The 20,111-nt window shown below is 34.8% G+C and overlaps 1 protein-coding gene across 4 annotated transcripts in view; it reads left to right on the forward strand.

Annotated features, from left to right (window-relative positions):
* LOC113498465 (hemicentin-2-like) overlaps window positions 1-20,111 on the forward strand; it is a 147,043-nt gene that overhangs the window by 112,371 nt on the left and 14,561 nt on the right. For all 4 annotated transcript variants that reach the window (XM_026878464.1, XM_026878463.1, XM_026878466.1 and 1 more), the window contains 3 exons: window positions 7,289-7,399; window positions 17,639-17,839; window positions 19,680-19,843. In XM_026878464.1, the coding sequence (XP_026734265.1) occupies window positions 7,289-7,399; window positions 17,639-17,839; window positions 19,680-19,843 (476 nt within the window). The remainder of the gene's footprint in view (window positions 1-7,288; window positions 7,400-17,638; window positions 17,840-19,679; window positions 19,844-20,111) is intronic.

The following is a 20,111-nucleotide window of genomic DNA, read 5'->3' on the forward strand; positions in this document are numbered from 1 at the left end:
AGCTCACATCGTTGAAGAAATTCTACAACATCCAGCTTACTATTGATTACCTGTTAAGCTTTAATAAATCTTTAGGGATGTAATGAAAGCCAGGGCCCTATCTCCGAGGTATGTGTTCACTGTAAAAAATTACGTTAAAAGTATAGCAATCATTTATCTGGCGTCGGGTTACACTAAGCGAAGCTGAAAATTGAATACATGAACGTTGTTTGTTTACGCCGTAGTAACCTTGTTGTTTTCATTACGAAAAAAGATTTATTTTCATACGTTTTGCAAATTCCTTGCTATTTGGGATGTTACAGCACCGCGTAGTTCAGTGGTTTGGTTGGCGTGTGAGGGTTCTCCAGGGACCTATCTTCTGACCGATCTGATGATTACATGAGGGCGTTTATCAGTTTTAAACCAAAATCCGTTATGAGAAGGATCTTTCTAATCTTATCTAAATAAACCGCGTCGTGTCTGTTTATTCATTGATGACTAATGACGTCATTTTTCGCGGAATACCGTCGACGAGCTTTGACCGTTGAAGTTGTGTTATTTTTCTTTAATATATTAAAAAAAATAAGTATATGCTTTATTATATAGCTTTCTACCTACCTAGGGACGAACGTTACCTTTCTAAGGACGTTTCCGATTCTAGCAACAACTTTTACCAATAATGTTATAATAATAATACCTTTGTTTTTAGTTAATAATAAAATATAGAATACAACCCACAATAACATGGAAATCTCTTCTGAGATACTTGTTGGTAATTGTTTTTTTTATTGTATTTCAACAATTGCATTTCTTGAAATGAGAGGTTGGAAACTTGATCTAGCCTGACAGTGGCGCAATGGGCATCATCAAGGCTTACCGTGATAAGGGTAGCGGGTTCGTTCCGCATAATAAAGATAACTTAAGTTTCATATATATATTCATTTATTTTCGTTTAGATTTCGAGCAGAGTTTGTTTATAAGACATATTTTTTTTAAATAATTCTCTACAAGACATATGCATTAACAGACAGACATATTTATTTATTACCACGTTTTTTTATACACTCACATTTCTTGTTTGTTTGTATGTCGTTCCGGTTGGATTTTTGCAATTCAATTTTGAGGAACTTACCAATAAGCTAGCAGGCTGAAATTTTCAGTGTAGTTTCAAACTCCATGACATAGCAATTTACAACTGTAAAAACGTCTGGACCGATTTTGACAACTTTTTAATGGAGTGACATTTAAAAACGTGGATTTTAGTATTTCCCCTGCCCTATCATTAAAGGTTAGTTCGATGGCTGATATACCCTTACCTATATCCGTCCTTGAACTATGGGCCTATAGATGATATCATTACCACAACCGCAATGAATAGCAACTAAAAAGGCCTAATAAAACCTCCATATCTAAGACTAGCTGTTGCCCGCGACTTCGTCCCCGTGGGTAGAAGATATAAGTTATGATTTATACCTGCCCTGTTTTTTTTTCACATTTTTCATTGTATCTTCGCTCCTATTAGTCGCAGCGTGATGGTTTATAGCCTAAAGCCTTCCTCGAAGAATGGTCTATTCAATACAAAAAGAATTATTCAATTTGGACCAGTAATTCCTGAGATTAGCGCGTTCAAACAAACAAACAAACTCTTCACCTTTATATATTAAGTAGTATAGATTTAGACCGGGATAAAGTAAGGTTGGCCTAAGCGATGACTTTGTCTGCTTTTCCACTAGTCTTTTTGGTTAAACTTTAAGAATCTTCAGAAGGAAAGGAGAATAAAAAAACTATTAAAGAGCCATCTACACGATGAAAAGAGCAGAAGAAAACGTTATTTTTTCTTCCACAGTTCCATTTCTCCGTCCCATCATGACACTCTCTCCTTCCCTTACGCTGTTTCCACTAAATCCATATAATAAGAAACATTTATATGTACCTTTATTTACGTCTCACACGCCGGTATGTCTTCTAAATATAATACTTTATTTCTTCCCACGCCTCAACCCATGTTCACTCTAGGGAAATAGGTTATTACGTCACGTAATTGATAAAATATCGACGGAAGTTTTGCTTAGTTTCATAACTAAACAGATTTATACAGTTTATAAATATAAACAATTTATTTAAACGAATATATTGCAATTGGATTTTTTTGCTAAAATATATGTGTAATTGGTTATTTATCAACGGATTTTAAACTACACAACAGGACGATTACGGAATTGAATTTGTCACCTACGAATAGCCGAGTGGTTGAGGATACTACGCCAAACTGACTTTACGCAACGGGTAAGATCCCCGCGATTGACAATCGTTTGAGTGATCCTCGTATGCTTGTGTTGCCTGAGTCTGGTTATCTTTTTGCATGTTTGACTTGAATTTTTGGCAACTGGCGGAGGGTGCCAAAAATTCATTAGGATTAAATTCCAAAGATGTGGAGGGATCGGTTAAAAAAACGTTATAGCTTTGTCTTAAGCTATAGTTAATCTCCAATCTTATCAATCACAAAAGCATTTCAAGTAGTGCGACTATCTATCTATTTCCTACAATATTTTTCAAGAATTACACAGTATCAAAATACTGTACACCAACAACTTTGTCTTGGTCTGTAAACAAACACCAATAACTTTGTAATAACTTTGAAACTCATTCGTATAAAATCTTCGTCAACATAAAACTATCATCACCCATTAGCTAAAGAAAAAAAACAAACGCTAGATATTTAAACATCACACATCCTAAACTATTCCAATTTTAAATAGAGGAACAAAAGAACACAGATAGAATATACATACCATAAACGTTGAGAATATCATTCTGACAGCTGTTTATTTTGACACAGACGCACAAATACCCGCCGAATGAAACTGTCAGCCGACATTTAACATTAGTAAGGAAAAAACCTCTCTCTCTCTCTGTATTCTTAATCGTACGTAAATATAAACATAACTAATTCACAGGGCTGCCATTTTGGAAATGAAGGTAGAATTTATAGTAAAACAATAAAATAAAGATACGGTTTTTTATGTAGGTAACTGTTAAATACGCTGTTGATTAAACTACTACCTATCTCTTCTTCTGTGACATTGCAATGGAAATTGTTTATGATATCTTTAAACGTATAGATCAGGCTAATAATTCTTATTATCATCCCCACTATTATCCCTACTAATATTATAAATGCGAAAGTAACTCTGTCTGTCTGTTACGCTTTCACGTCTAAACCACTGAACTGATTTTAATAAAACTTGGTACAGAAATAGAGTTGACCTTGAGAAAGAACATAGTATAGTTTTTATCCCGTACTTTTGAAGAGTTCTCTTGGAAACGCGATAGGCGAAGCCGCGGGCGATAAGCTAGTATGAACTATGAACAGAGCTACACGATATTCATAACAGAAAACCTACATACACTAAAATACCGACAAGTAAACAAGTAATTAATAGTAAATATATTTCGTCAAAAGACGCAATTCCGAACCTCACATTTGAAACATCCGAAAATACGATTTTTAAGCAACAATGAATTATAGTCAAATATGAATATTAATAATGTTTTCTGAATAATTATTTAATTATTTCAACACTTATCAAAGCTACAGGTGTCATAACAATTTTGAATTAATTACTGATTTCTTACTTGATATTCATTTATGTAAGTTTTATGATCGAACGCTAATTAAGAGTTAAGCATTTGAAGTTTAGTAACTGGCAGTAACTGACATAAAAAATAACTTTATGCTCACCAATTTCCGTTGCGAATAAATCCTCTTTCGAGACGTTTAAAAATTTTTGTCTCATGTTTCATGTCTGTTAGAACCGTATAAATTTCATTTGAACTCCAAACCAACCCCGTAAATCAAGGCAAAAAGAACAACAAAGTTAAGGTTTTTATTTAGTTAGCTGTGACTGAAGCAAGCTAAATAAAAACCTAAACTTTGCATATTTAGCAATCTTTAGCACTAACTGCATAAACGATAACAAAAAGATTGCGGCAACCCAACCCCAAACGTTTATTCCCATTTGGGTAAAAAATATTTTTCCAACACACCGTCTGTTGACATCCCTAGCAGACACAATGGGATACATTAGTTCTATTTATAAGAAAAGCTTTCAAAGCTATCTTGAACCTTTGATATGCGCAAAGGAATAAACCATTGAAGTAACAGGATGAACATTTCGTTCGGAAACAGCGAGTGCACAGGAAACGACAAGTTCGATTTATAGACGAACGCTAATCCAGGGATCTGAGGGGCAAAAGTTTCTGAAATGGAATATGAAATCTAGACTCCAAGTTTTATATTTATTTAAAGGCAAAACTGATATCTTCAGCTCGCATGCATTTGAAATGTATGCAAGCTGAAGATATGGACATACTGGATTTTTTACTCTCTCTCTCTGAGTTACTTTACCCACGTATACCTTATGATAGATTTTATTGTATACTAATTTAGATAAGAATTGTTATATTATGACTTCGGTTTTCATTTGCGAGTCAAACCTATTGAGAATTCCGGACAAATAAAACAAAGAAAACCTAATTTCCAAACAAAGTTGTTTAACTTTCAAAATTATGATTATAGGCTTAACACAATACCTACCACAGTATTGTGTTAAGCCCATAATCATAATTTTGAATATGAAGTCAAGGTTTTTTTTTTGTATTTTTGAATACCAAAACAACCATGACTTCATATCCATCAAATTTATAACTCGATTAATCGGTGCTTAACTTCGATTTTTATATGTTGTTATATCGGCAGTCAAAATACATAATGTTTATTTTCGTATCCTCATATCAGCCATCTCAGTTTATGATATAAAATCCTGCGAACCCTGTACCTTGCCTTGAAACTGAGCCGAGAAATATCTCACCGTATTTTTCCTTTTAGTACTGAACACTAAAAAAAACAACTTTCAGTATCCCAAGCAGTATAGTTACAGGCTGATAATATTACAAAAAGAAGGCTTTAATAAATCCAGTCCAGAATTATAAAACCTTTTTGCAGAAAATTTCCTTAAACGGATAAACGTGCAAGAATCTTTTAAAAGGGGTAGATTACGGAGTATGAATTATTTTCATCCGCATTCTAATGAGATGGGCTCTAAAGGCCATAAACTAGATCTTCTTTGCTAATCTTGGAGTAATAAATACCTTATGATAATTAAAGATACTACAATTATCCTAATTAGATTTGAAAAATGATACTCATAGTACAACAGGGATGATGATGAAAAAGTGAAATCTGTTTAGTACCTCAATTACATAATGAAAAATTTTGGACAGGTATTTTGCCTATTTCTGATCAACAAAAATTGGCGAAGATAAACTGCTTTAATGTCTTGAACAGAGATTTAAAAGTGTATAATTAATAAATTTACATTTGTTTGACGAAAAATACCTATCAAATATAACGTATTAAACTATAAGACCGACACTAAAAATTCTACCAAACTCACGTGACTGAAAGTTACACAAATCAGTGTCAATTTGACATAAAAGTATTTTTAAAAGCGTTTTTCCACTAAACGCAATACCTAAATCATACAGGTTAGACGAGAAACGAATGAAAATGGTGGACTCAAAGGAAGGATCTTAATCGAAAAAAACAAAAAAAAGCAAAGCAATCATAATTCTGCAGTTAATTTTCCAGTATTACAGAAAACAAAATAACAATTCCATTCAATTGGTTCCCATGGGTGTGGCGTGTGACACCTAATGGTTATCACTAAGAAACCCTCACCATTTTCACCCAAAACAATAATGCTAAAGCATACAATTTTACGATTTGTTTAGACGTTCCTTTATCTATACATTCTTTGCTAGATTTTTTTGAAATTACTCTCACTAGAATAGACAATTCGAGGAAATAATTAACCCGAACCGATTACACGGGCTTCTGTCCAAAGTACGTTGCTAATGTGCCGAAATGGTAGATCCAAAATACAGCTATATGATGACTGATTCATGCGTGCCATCTGTTGGGATAAATGGACCCAATCCCCGGCATCCCTCAGAAGGGCAATACAAACGTTCATTATATCGCTCCCAAATAATATCGAATCATAAGAAATGTCCGGACAACTCGACTCAATAGTATTCGGATCTTTTCTCAACAGACCAATGGCTCTATATAAAATAGTCATGTTATATCAAAGTTTATGACGTAACGTAGGTTCGAGTTATCTATTCAGTGAGGCCAGCTCTCCTTTTATACTAGATAGTTTTGCCTTAGGTATTTCTTTTTGAAATATATGAAGACTCACATGTTTAAAACAAAACGTTAATAAAATGCCTAATTAGTATAAAGAACTGCACGAAGATAGTTCAAGTAAAACGCAAAAGGTTGTTTTAAATGTGCGCTCGTTTCAATGATCGATTTTCAAAATATTTTCGAACAAAAAGTATTTAATTTTTACATAAATGTCATAAGCCCATTTTTCAATTAAAACGATTACTTTTAGCGGCCAATGCTATATTTGCGTAAACTAAACTTCATTTAAATATGGAACGGGAAAGAAACTCTTTGGTGACTGTTTTTAAAATCTCCATATTTTACAATATGTATGAGTAGTCAAAAATACACTCTTTATAGTTTCTGGGAGAAAATACGTGAGTTATTTTGACTGCAAAAGTATTGCAAAAATATTGTGTAATCGAAAAATAGCTGTATTTCGAAATTACGTGATAATTGTGTGCGTAATGACCGGCTCGTTGCAGAAGGCATTACACTGTAATAAGGACTGCGGATTCATTACTACAAATGAGTGTAGCACAGATTTTACAATATATTATTTTGAGTATTACTTTTCCAACCTTGACTCTCGTAATGAGGTTCTATAAGAATATACAAACTAGAGGCAAAGCGAAAACGAAACAATATTTTTGTATTATTTATTTCGCATGAGTGTTTTATTACGACGTGAAAAAAGATACGAATTTCGTATCGATTTTTTTGCGGTCCCGTACTCATAGGGTAAAAACGGAACATTATCACTGAGGCTCAGCATCTTTGCGTCTGTCCGTCACCAGGCTGTATTCCGTGAAACGTGATAGCTAGGCAGTTGCAATTTTCACAGATGATGTATTTCTGTTACAGCTACAAGAAAAAATAAAATCGAGGTTAAACAATGGTTGTTAAGGTCTAACATTTGTCATCCAAACGATACTTTATTCCTTAGCCCATTTATAAGTAACCCGCTGTGTAGCGAGCACTGCTCGCAATTTGACCGCTTTTATGCCTTAAACAGGACTCAAATCTGAAACTTCTCATTTCCACTACATCTATAATAATTTTCCCTTTTAATTCCAGTACTTCCGAGTCCTCCATTCTTCATGGATGAGATGAGTAACAAGGTGACCGGCAGGGTGGGGCCCTATCACGACGGAGACACCCTGGTTCTACGATGTCTAGTTATTGGAGGTCAGTAAAAATCACACTAATCTTGGATCACATTTTGATTAACTTGGCTGGTAAAACTATTAACCTGAGAACAGAATAGGCCCCTACGAGGAAAGAATTGGGACACCTGTGTTTTGCATGACTAAACTAATACTCAATTATCATTTTCGATTTTCGCTTCATAGTCTTTTTTATCTCTGTAATACCAATGTACTAATTGTTCTATTAACAAAATGCTTAATAGTTATAATAACTGACACAAACTTTTTTGTTTTTTCTTAAAAGATTGACCTACATGACAGTCTACCTACTATACTATAAGACTATATTCATCCTATTTACAGAAAAAAACTATTTCATCTCTTTTTTTTTGGTATGACACAATCTCTTGAAGTATAACTGTTGCAGACATATTCCCACAATGATAAAAAGCATTCTTCTTTAATTTAATATAATCATCTGCAATAGGACTTTAATGATGAACAGGTTCCTGAAGACCTACAGCAATGTTTTAAAACGTGGAAGCGAGACAACGCTCTACCAGGCATAAGGTATAGAGCATCTCACTCTTACCGCTATTCATTATTTATGTCCCTACGAAAAAATAATGTTGTACATACTTCTGCGACTGGGTATTCGCTATCAATCACTTCTTGACAGCTAAACGATTTAGACGAAAAGCTCGCATGTCGACCATAATTAGTTTTAGGACACGCTTGTATGTATTACTCGAAACATTAGTTAGTAGGCCTTTGTAACGACCATTACTTGTCGGTCCAGTTATACATCGGTCACGGGTGACCGACGGATATTTATAATAGGTTTTGGATTACTCTATTGGCGCAGTTTCGTGTGAAAATGTAGCGACAGCAATCGAAAAATTAAAAGTTTATTTTACTTTTGACATTTAAATCTGGTATTCAATATCATTGAACATGATTTGTTATCATTATAACATAAATAACTGGCTGTTGCCTATGGGCCCGCTCGATAAATTGAAATTTATACCACGGGAACATAAAATCGGGATAAATCCTCCTCCACAGAAATCATATATTAATCGTGTTTATAAACTATCTATGTACCAAGTTTCGTCTCAAACCGTTCACTGTTTGTGGCGTTAAAGAGGAACAAACATTCACACATCTATACCCACAAATTACCGCGTTTATAATATTAGTAGGATATTCGAAGGATTATGCAGATTTTGATATAGCTCTCTACAAGATACCGTTCCCGAGGGCGTTAAGCATATAAACTCAAACAGATAGGATTAAAAATTTAACTTAAAAACTCGGTAAAAATTTCGTAATCTTGCGTGAAAATTTAAAATTAACATACTATTTAAAAAGTACGTGAGGCGCACATAATTCCTCCCAATTATGTTTATGCGACCCGAGAAAAATGGATTAACTCGACGCTTTAGAGTTTTGCATAATATTCGTACCTTTTTTGTTCAACCTATATTAAAACATGTAGGTACTGAGATTATAATAAAGCTGGATTTTGAGACTAATTTGTTTAATGGTTGTGTTACTCTAGATCACTTTTTTTAACGACTCTCGCACGAAGGCATTCAATCCTTATGTTACTTGGGTTAAACATTCAAGTTACTTACACAAGACACTTAGACTCAGAAGGAGTAGTTGTGAGATTGTGGAACATTGAGTGATTACTGGGATCAAACACGCGTCTCGTCGCGTATAGTGAGTTAATGTGGTGACCTATACCACTGGGCTATCCGTACGGTCATTTTATTTTACTGTAACATGTAACGTTTTTACGAATTTTCAGATAACTGTTCGGTAAAATGCTTACACCTAATTGGTATTCAATGTAATATGTCGTTGTTTTGTTTATAATTTTGGAAATTTTTTCGCCTGCACTCCCGCTAAAGCTAGATCAAAAGTTGTTATATTGTAATCAAACGTGAAAGTAACAAGAAAACATTTGAAAAGCGGCTCGTTTTTATAATAACACGTGTCATCACTATGAATAATGTTCTGAAATGTCTGTAAAATTGAAGTTATTTAACTGTCTTCTTTCCGTTGAGAGAAAAAATTGAGATTCCGAAGTGCTTTGTCATCAACACTTGCGAATGGAACTTTTAATTAAACTGTTAAACTAAAGATTTTGAAAAAATCATGAATGAAGCGTCGACGTCTAAAATATAAGACATATTAAATTAATGATACTAAAGTTCGCGGAGAAGTTATCGTGAAATGGTACGAGTACTTATTTGATTCAAGAATGAAGAAATACCAGCATGTAATTACCCTTCAAAAACGGCAAGCGTAATTTATTTTTTAATGTTTTAATGCTATAAATTTATACATACGGGTAAAGCACATTGTTTTAAAATTTTCAAAAACGTATTTTAAATGCAGTTGTGCAAGGGACACGCCACTTCATGTTACGTACGCTGTCACGTTTCCAAAGTTGTTATAAAATAATTTTGTTCAAATCCAAACCCTTGTTAACATAGGATCCAGGAATATCAAGAAACAGACAATAGAATAGAAATTTAGTGTATATAAAGTTGTCCAAAATATTCTACAGGTAGTACAGTCAGCCACAGTCGTTAACACGATTCGACGAAATTCGACAAATTGAATTGTTCTTGGGTTAAAACACGTCTTTCAATTTGTTTGGGTACAGTTTGATGATAATACCGTTCACGATAATACTTAAATAATAGGTAACATTAAAGTTAAATCAACAGATTGTATTGAAAAGAGAGAAAAGGAAAAATAAACAATTATTAAAACTACAATTGAATACATAATTTGTAGATATACCATGACACTAGAAAAGGCATCTATGACTATCATTATTTGTTCTCCCACTGCTGGGCATAGGCCTCCCCTTTCTCGTGCCAATTTCTACGGGCCTGTGCCAGCCTCATCGAGACTCGACCCAAGACCTTTTTCTACATATATCATCAACCCATCTCGCTCAACACTATGCCGCAGTTATATTAAAAAAAAGGCGTGTTAAAAAATAAAAGTCTGATTAGAAACTTGTGGTGCCGGTTGTACCCACATCCGCCCACACCCTGATGTAGGCTGTAGGATATATGTCTACATATTCCTTTAGGGAACAGACGTAGGGCTTAAACACGCATTACTCTAGTTCTTGGGATAACAAGGAATTATGTTTAGTTACCAGAAGTAAAAAACTTGGAACATACACACTCTAATTTAGCTGAATAAAAGGCATGAATTAATTTCTGACACATTTAAAATACTGTTGTTATTGATATATTTGCTCAACCAATAATATCTTAAAGTATACCTTATTTCTGACCTCGTAAGGTTTATTTTAACCCGACAAAATAAGCTACACGAACATCAATACAAAAAGCACAGATCAGGAAAAATAAAAAACGTATCAAAATTCCTCAAATTTAAAGCAAGTTATAAAACATGGATAAAAAAAGTACGGCCCTGCAAAACAAGAATATAAAACATCCTGTAAAGTTTATACAGGGTGATACAAATGTGAAGGTAACCTGTAGACGGATATTATTTTTTACAGAAAGTTATTTTTTGGTCCCTGTTAAGAGCTAAAAACAACTTCAGTTAATAGGGAATACCGCTTAAGTAAAAACGATTTGTGAAAATAAAGCTTAATATTGCGTGTCTATCCGTCAATCTACAAAGCACCGATAGCCGATTGGTTGTGGTCACCACTCAAATCTACTGAGCGCGCGTTCGATCCCCACGTAGCACAAGGGTTTGTGTGACCTACGAATGCTTGATCCGAGTCTGGGTGTCTTTGAACATGTGACTTGAATGTTTGTGAAACTCCCGCGACACAAGAGCGAGAGTCACTTTTTCAAATGCATATTTGTGAATCAGACATTCCGAACACCACGCTGCGTACCAAACTGGGATTATAGACGTCGGCAAAAAGGCTGCCAGGTTAAAATGGGTTTGGGTGGGTCACGTCAGCCGCATGGACAGCGATCGCTGTGGGAGGCCTAGGTAGCGGTGGCGTGCCGGTCTTAACGCTTACCGCAAGTCCTGGTTCCATGAGGCCCAGGACAGAGAATCGTGGAAAGATTTGGGGAGGTCTTTGCCCAGCAATGGGACATAGTGAGCTATATAAAAAAATTAGACATTCAGAAGTACTGCTAATACTAGGTATATTGTACATGTAGTATATTCTATTGTAATAGTAAACACTAGAACTTCGCACATAGTTGATAGAATATGTGTTATGTGATCTAAAGTAATCCAAACTATCTGTAAACCTCGTATTGATATGGGTCTAGATCCCAGACATAAGTTCATACATAATATATGTATGTAACACATGAATAGGGTCTTCAGCACTACATATTATTATATCCTTTTTTACTATTATTATATTATTATATCCTGGGACAACTCACACACTGTTATCTGATCCAAGCTAAGCAGAGCTTGTGTTATGGTAACCAGACAACTGATAAACTTACTTATATATTTCTAAATACATACATATTATAGATAAATTACACCTAGACACCAGAACAAATGATTATGCTCATCACACAACATTTGTCTTGGGCGGGAATCGAACCCACGACCTCCGGTATAGCAGTCAGGGTCACTAACCACTAGACCAATAGGCCCGTCTACTACAATAGGTACATTTGGACCAGAGTATAATACAAGGGGTTTTGTATGTATCATTATTAGGTCCTTTTTTCACCAAAGGGTGAAACTGGTCTGTCTATCTGTCCGTCACAAGGCTATATTTTATGAATTGTGATAACTAGACGGTTAAGAATTTTCACTGAAGATGTATTCCTGTTACTACTATAACAACCAATAATAAAATTGAGGTTCAGGTATAGTTGAGACTGACATTAATTTAAGGTGAAAATAATTGTTTGGGTGTTTGTTTCCTCTCACCTGTTTGTACGGAACCACTAGTCGCGAATACAAAAAAAAATGGCATAGATATCGGAAATAAAAACCGTGTAAAAATCTCTAACTGTTCATTTATTGATAAATACAGCGATATTTGTAATAAATCTAATTATTTTTATTCAATACTAAAAAAGAAAAAATGTTTGCTTTGTACACACACTTATGATATTTTATTAAAAGTAAAACATTATTTCTTTTGCATCGTAAATAGAACACTCTACAAATAAAACAAATACTTCAAAGGATACAATTAACAAAATATAACAGAAATTAATACCAAAAAAAACTTTTATAAAAATGATAACATCCTCACTAAAAGCTTTTGATTGAAAATAACAAAATGATTGATAAAGCGATCAATAATACTTTAATATGATAAATGATACACAATTATTTAATGATGAAAATTATTATAATAGGCGGTTTCTGTCGCTACACTCATTTAAAATAAATACAATACTTATTTTGGGCCTATAAGTCGTGTTTAATCCGACTAAAACAAAAGAGGGGTATGTATTATACTATATTTAGCTTCGATCAAGGATATACAGAATATGTTCTAGAGATTAAAGAGATTTTAAGTTGTAATTATAATTAAACCTTTATGGAACATAACATGTTTAGACACCTACCCATAAAACTGACATTAACACATTATAGATAATACTTAGCCAAACTTGATGGAATATTTACGAGACCAAATTATAGCTATTTCGATATTTATTAAAATGAACAAAATTGGTTCTGCAGTAAGTTTTGGGTTAATAAATGTAAAAAAAATGCAGAATCAGTGAATTGAGAACCTCCTTCTTTTTCATCAAATTCGGCTCAGTAGTTTTTGAAGGCAGGCGGGTGTATGTTTTTTAGTTACAATTTTGACACAACCACAAAAAAAACCTTTTATCATGTTACTTTGTATTGACCAGAACGTAACAATAGACTCGAAAAAATAACAAATGATCGCTCAATTTTTCAGACATTCTAAAAGAATTTCCTAGGTAATGTTTTAGCCAATTTTCTCCGTGAATAATAAATCATATTATCTGTGTGAGCAACAACTTACAACATTCTAGCTGAGATAATTTATAACCGGCGCTAGTTCACTGCGTACAGATTTTAGACATCCATATCTCCCTAGTTTTCCTAGAACATATATCGTTTTTATACATACATAAACAGAGGAGCTGGTGGCTAAGCTATAACCGCATAAGTGAAACGATCACAGGTTAAGCTATGCTTGACGCGGTTGGTCCGTAGATGGGTGACTATATTTGTCATAACGAGTTCCTCCGTGTTTCAGAAGGCACGTTAAATTGTGGGTCCAGGCTGTTATTCCTACATCTTTGATAGTCGTTACAGGTAGTTAGAAGCTTGAAAAATCTGACAACCAGTCTAACCAAGGGGTGCCATGTTTCCCAGGTACTGGGTTGAGGAGGTCAGATAGGCAGTCGCTCCTTGTAAAACACTGGTTCTTAGCTGAAACCGGTTAGACTGGTAGCCGACCCCAACATAGTTGGGAAAAGGCTAGGCCGATGATGATGATTTCCCAAGTTTTCCTAGAACATATATCTTTTCTAGAGAATCACAGGTGAGTTAGTTACTCAGTGATAATAACATTTGTTTTATTTATTCTTCAGTGAGAACATGAAATTATAAATATATCAAGAACAAAATTTGCGCTACCAAGCTTGTTGAGGCAGCTTTAGCTTCAAAGCTTTGCTGCTTATGATAAAAAATGTGTTGCTGGAATTAGCCTAAACCAGGAAGGTTTATGGATTAATGGTCTATTCAACAACAAATAATTTTTCAATTAGAACCAGTACTTCCTGAGATTAGCGCGTTCAAACAAACAAACAAACTTTTCAGCTTTATATATTAGTATAGTATAGAGTATAGATAAACATTTTTATATATTTATTATCACGGTTCATGGGACAGGCTGGAGACAGACTTCCAAAGGAATGCTTGAGATGTAAAGGCATGAAGGTTTAAATGTACTATTTAAAAAACTCCATCGTGTGCTACGATGATCATTTAACCATTTAATTTGCATTTAATTTGCTTGTTTTTAATGATTTACGGTTAAGTAAAGACCGGTCTACATTTAAAGATAAAAAAATAAATAAAAGAAATATCCCGTACTGGCTAATTTTGCAAATTGATTTTTAATTTCCTAAGTTTTAGAAAAAAGAGATTTAAGACCGTTTTTCAGATGAGGGTTGGATAAATGGTAGGACGCAATTGAAATAAATTTATTCACTTAGACGATCTTGACTGGAAGTTCAAAAGAAAGTTTTTAGTGCTCATGGGAGGTGCTTTGTTCTTAATTAGGTTAATTACTGACTGACTAATCTTACTGTATTCTGCAATAGCAATTTCATACACCGCATGTGCCGTAGCAGAAAGGTCTTGCAAATAATATTTTTCAATCACAAAAACATACACCGCTTCAAAAAATACGGAGCCAAATTTGATGACCTCAGTCTCATGAGTTCGACTCACACTTTACCGGTTTTAATAAGACAAACACGTTTGTCCCGTGCGTAAAAATCGTCATATCATCAAAAAAACTATTTCCAGAAATGAACTATAATTTCCATTCATACCCTGACAATGGTGAACTCAATAAAGAAAAGTGCTCTGTCATAGACGTGCCGATTGATTTCTACTGAGCTTAGCAAGCAAATCAACACAAGACTGAAATGCTTTTATTTTAATAAGTAATGTATCTCTGAAATCATTATGATAACTTCCGTAAATTAATAATGATTTTATGAATAATTATTAAATGATGCAACGGTTTACTCACGCGTATTTACCGGGAGTGCCCAACTAGTTTCGGACCCAACCGGAGTCTTTAATCATGAGCTGACGCGGCAGGATCGCGAATTGAACTATTCGTTAAAGAGTAACGTGTGAGTAAACCGTTGCCTCATTTAATAATGAATCAGTTTCACGATATTTACTATAAAAATATTGAAAAAGTGTCTACGTATTTATCAGGATCGCTCGACTAGTTTTGGGCCAAAGAGGAGTCGAACTTCATGATTGGTTTTGACTGAAACTAGTCGGGCGATCCCGATAAATACTTAGTAGACCATTACTGAAGAAATAACTCAGTTTTTAAATGCCTATAGGTCTCTACATTTTATGTTACATAAGTAAGTCGGCATAAAACATAGTTACTTCAACTAAACGACATGCGTAATGCGGCATCCTGACAGCTTGTCCTCTGGAACACGTCCTAAAGTAAAACTATTGCACTTGTGAAAGAGAGACGCTGATGAATATCGTGTAGTGCCATCTCGCTTCCACAGCTTGACTTTAAGAGCTGAAGTTAGGCCCACAGTAACAACTTTAATCCAACATAAATGCGGCCCAGCTGATAAGAGTAATCCTGACCATTTCAAAAGCAAATTGTGTAACTAACAAAGTATCTAGTCCCAAACTCATAAAACATCAGTTTCGGGATAAACAAAGGGTAGTTGAGGAAAAATGAAGCGATAACAGCCGAGGGAATGTTAAGCAGTAGTTGTAAAGGGTTGGGTCTGCCCTGGTGAGTTATTGTGACGAAACTCCCGGACAAATGGTTCAGTAAAGGAATGCTAATAATGGTTGTATCGTTTGATAGATCTACGTTCGGGTTAGGTTAATCATGCGGACGGAGCTTCTAATGTTGTGGGTTTTGATGTTTATGTTGTATGTTCTTTTTTAATGTAGTTTTTTTTTATTTCAATGCAGAGGAAACTAGAATTACTGAAAAGTCGATGTTACCATTTTATAGTCCGCTAATACTTTTGTAATAAAAATAGGAACATAGTGACAGAAAAAATGTGTATTAAATCATTGATATCTTGTAACGAGACTATTTTTACTTGACATTTTATAATGACCATTCGAAGTTTCCATTTAATCACTTGTATAAGGACATACTTAAACTACTCTCTCGATATAATCTTCAATCTTCACAATTATGTCCTAATTAAGCATTAACTAGCATCTTAACAGCTTAAGTACTCAACAAAGCGGCCATTTTGCGCAATTTAAATATACAATACAATGAAAGTGGCATCTGGCTACAATTAAGTATAAAGTCACTATTACTGTACGCCTAGATATTATTAGGTCTGAATTCTTCAAGCGGTTTTGAAGTATTTCAGACCAAAATCTTACGACTGAAACTTAGTCAGTCAGACAGTCATAGAATAGCGACGCTGTTCTACGCAGTTTAATTGAAAGCGATTGATCCAGCTTTCGGTTGATCAGACATAAAGTGAATTGATAGCAGAGTGAATGAAGACACCTCAAAACCACTGTGCGTTACGTGTCGCGGGTTCAATTGGCGTAAGACAAGCGTTATTTTGATCCGTGACTACTTGTCCGGAGTCTGGGTGTCTTTGTGTTGCAATGTTGAGACAATGTTTGGAAACCCTCGCGACAAAATAATTAATTTTATTAGATCGGGAGTCGTTAAAAATGCCGGTATACATATGTATGTGATAAATATGTCTATGGAACACGTCACATAATGTGTATCAAAGCATTTAAAGACGGCTAATTATGACAATAGACTAACTACGAGTATTGAATAGAACATAATCGCCTTATAATTGGCTGCCAGTTACATAATACCTAATCATAATTAATAATAATTAACATTTCCATTAATCAGTATTGTCTTCTATGGCTATACTGGTTCTAAAAAAACTTTTACTGAATGCAAAAACAAAAAGGTTGACCTATTATAAATCCTATTTAACGATGTCTTTTTAAATTTCGACCCGGAAACAGAATCCTGTTACTACTAATATTTAAATTTACAACCGGCCTGTCATGTGCAAATCGTTTAAAAGTCCTTAAATAAAGACCATAATATAATGAGCTGGTTTCAAGTAAATCAGGATAGAGAATCGTGGAAGTATTTAGGGATGCTATTACCCAGCAATGGGACACAGCTAAATAAAAAATTGCGATAAACCCATATCAAAAACTCGTGATATTTTGTGTTTTTACTATCGAACTCTTCTAAAGGTGCCTTTCCTCGATCTGAAGGCGTGTCGTTCATTATTTTTTGCAACTCAATTTTGCTCAAAACTCAACTTCGCAAAGCTAGCAGGCTGAAATTTTCAGGGTAGCTACAAATCCGATGACAATGCAATTTACAACTATGAAAACGGCTGGACCACTTTTGATAAAATTTGAATGGAGAGACATTTAAAAACTTGGGGTTTTTAGACTTTTTTAATCGATAATTTTTTCAGATAAAAACGATTGTCCACGTGAAAATAAAAACAATACAAATAATGATACCAACTAACTCCCAAATTCTTTTATTCCTCAGGTCGTCCACCACCACGAATAAGCTGGTACTCCGGCGACACCATGGTGGACGCATCAGATGGAGACAGCGAGATCCCAGCCGTGAGGGAGAACGAGCTGTACCTGCCTCTGACCAGGGACAACGCTGCGGCACTCTCCTGCAGAGCCCAGAACACAGAACTAGCGCCGCCTATAGTAGCTGTGCTGGAAGTTGAACTTTATTGTAAGTTGATAAGGTTACAAATCCTTTATTTACTCTCCATGATTTATGTTCTTTGCTTTTGTTTAATTTTTTTAGAGCTCATATTTACTAGAACAAGAAAAAGCATGCCGTTTTAGATGCTTTATTAAATTAATAAGGAGACCTTAATCATGAGCTGATGCGCGGTAGGGGGATATGGTCAATAGGGGTATCAGCGTGGTGAATAATCAGTTCTAGGCGTTTATTAGCCGACTAGCTGTATCTGCTGACTATGTCCGCTTTCAATTAAATTAAGCATAAGTTATTTTTTAATTAATAGGTTTGTTCGGAAATAAAAGTAGTTATTCATTATTAAATAAGCTACCTGCCAATATTTTTTTTATTTTATTGGCCGAACAAACCTTTTATTTCAGAGATTAGCCCGACAAACAGACAAAAATTTTAAAAAATTTTATTTAGTTTTATGTACCGTATAAATATTCATACGCATATAGTAAAAAACGGTTATTTCAAACAGAAGAGGAAAGATTCACCCAAATTTTGTAATTTCGGGTGAATCTTTCGAGCTATGCAACAGTTTACCCAAAACTCGTGCAGTTCATTCCTGAAATTAAAATACCTTAAATTTAATATTTAATCACGTAGCCACATTCAAGTCTGAAAATTCGTAATATAAATATCAAAAATAGCATAACCTCCTGCTAAGTAATTCCTGGTATTCTAACCGCGCCGAGTCGTTCCGTCAAGTTAGAATATGTGTGGTTTTACTCTCGAGCATATTCCGAGTGCACTTGACCGAGCCGAACTTGTGACCTCGATATTTGAAGAGCAGCAATCGTGTCCAAAAATACTCGGATTTTTCCGAAACATGCTTGAACACGAGAATATTGTACGAGAATAGACTTTTCCATAACCGAAACTAAAAATATCAGAACAATTTCGGAAAACGTTTGGATATTTTTTTGAAAACGAACGAGTATTTTCGAGTGCAGCTTCAATGACATTGATACATTCTTCTCATATTAAAAACGATTGAACACCAGAAAAGGACATGATTCTATTTATAGGTTGTACCTTTTTAGATACCTATAGGAGCTCATAGCTAAACTACAATTTCACAAGTTGATCGACCACAGGTTAAGCCACACTTGATACGGTCATTCCGTGGATGGGTGACCATCTTTGTTATTAGAGCTTCCTCCATATTGCGGAAGGCACGTTAAATTGTGGTTTCCGGCTGTTATTTACACATCTTTGCCAGTCGTTACGGGTAGTCAGAAGCTAGAAAGTCTGACAACCAAAAAACCAAGAAAGTCTGGTAACCGGGTTGAGGAAGTCAGACAGATAATCGGGTCTTGTTAAACACTGCTACTTAGCTGCAGCCGGTTAGACTGGAAGCCGACTCCAACATAGTTGGGAAAGGCTAGTCTAATGATGATGCTGAGATTGTTAAATAAAGAAACGCAGCTAACTTTAGATGGTGCTAGTTATATAATGCAAGCTGCATTACATTAATTTTACTGATCGATCACTTATCACAATCAATCGCGCAGCTGGACGATATATCAACCGTATATTTTCCGCATTATCTAAATTACTTTCATACTGTAAAAAGGCACTATTCACAGTGTATAATGTGATGAACCATTCGATATTGTCTTTCCTATACACAATTTATCATCAGCTTATCAAAGTATATATTTGAGGACCTTTGCATAAACTATTAATGGTCCTTTTCCTATGTATAAGGTACAGATTCTTTGCAATTTTACTTTTGCTAAATATGTTTACATTCTTAATTATTTTGAGACATCACTGACAAGACGTTAAATTTCATGAGCAAGTGTTTTCTCCTCCACAGTACCAGCATACAACGTGTCAATCCACTGGGTTCGCGGCACGGTGGGGGACGCCCTCCGCGCCGGCAGCCCTGCGCTTGCGCACTGCACGGCGCGCGGCTCGTACCCGCAGCCGGAGCTATCCTGGTGGCTTGATAGAAAGCACCTCACTCATCATAGTAATCAGGTAAGCTTTATGAATTGACCTGTTGGTCTGGTGGTTTGTAGCCCTGACTGCTATACCGGAGGTCGTGGGTTCGATTCCCACCATAGGACTAATGTTTGTGTGATCAACGCTATATTTTTTTCTGTGTCTTTTTCTAATGTGTCTATGATAAGTATGTATTTTTAAATAATTTAAATTTACTTTCTTTAATTTGAGAATAGATGGTTTTGTTGGAAAGTTGTGGAATGTTATTATTATTGTCTTAATTAAATATGGGCAAGTTACAAGA

The sequence above is a fragment of the Trichoplusia ni genome, chromosome 11 (assembly GCF_003590095.1).
Source record: "Trichoplusia ni isolate ovarian cell line Hi5 chromosome 11, tn1, whole genome shotgun sequence".
In the NCBI taxonomy this organism is placed as follows: Eukaryota; Metazoa; Arthropoda; class Insecta; order Lepidoptera; family Noctuidae; genus Trichoplusia; species Trichoplusia ni.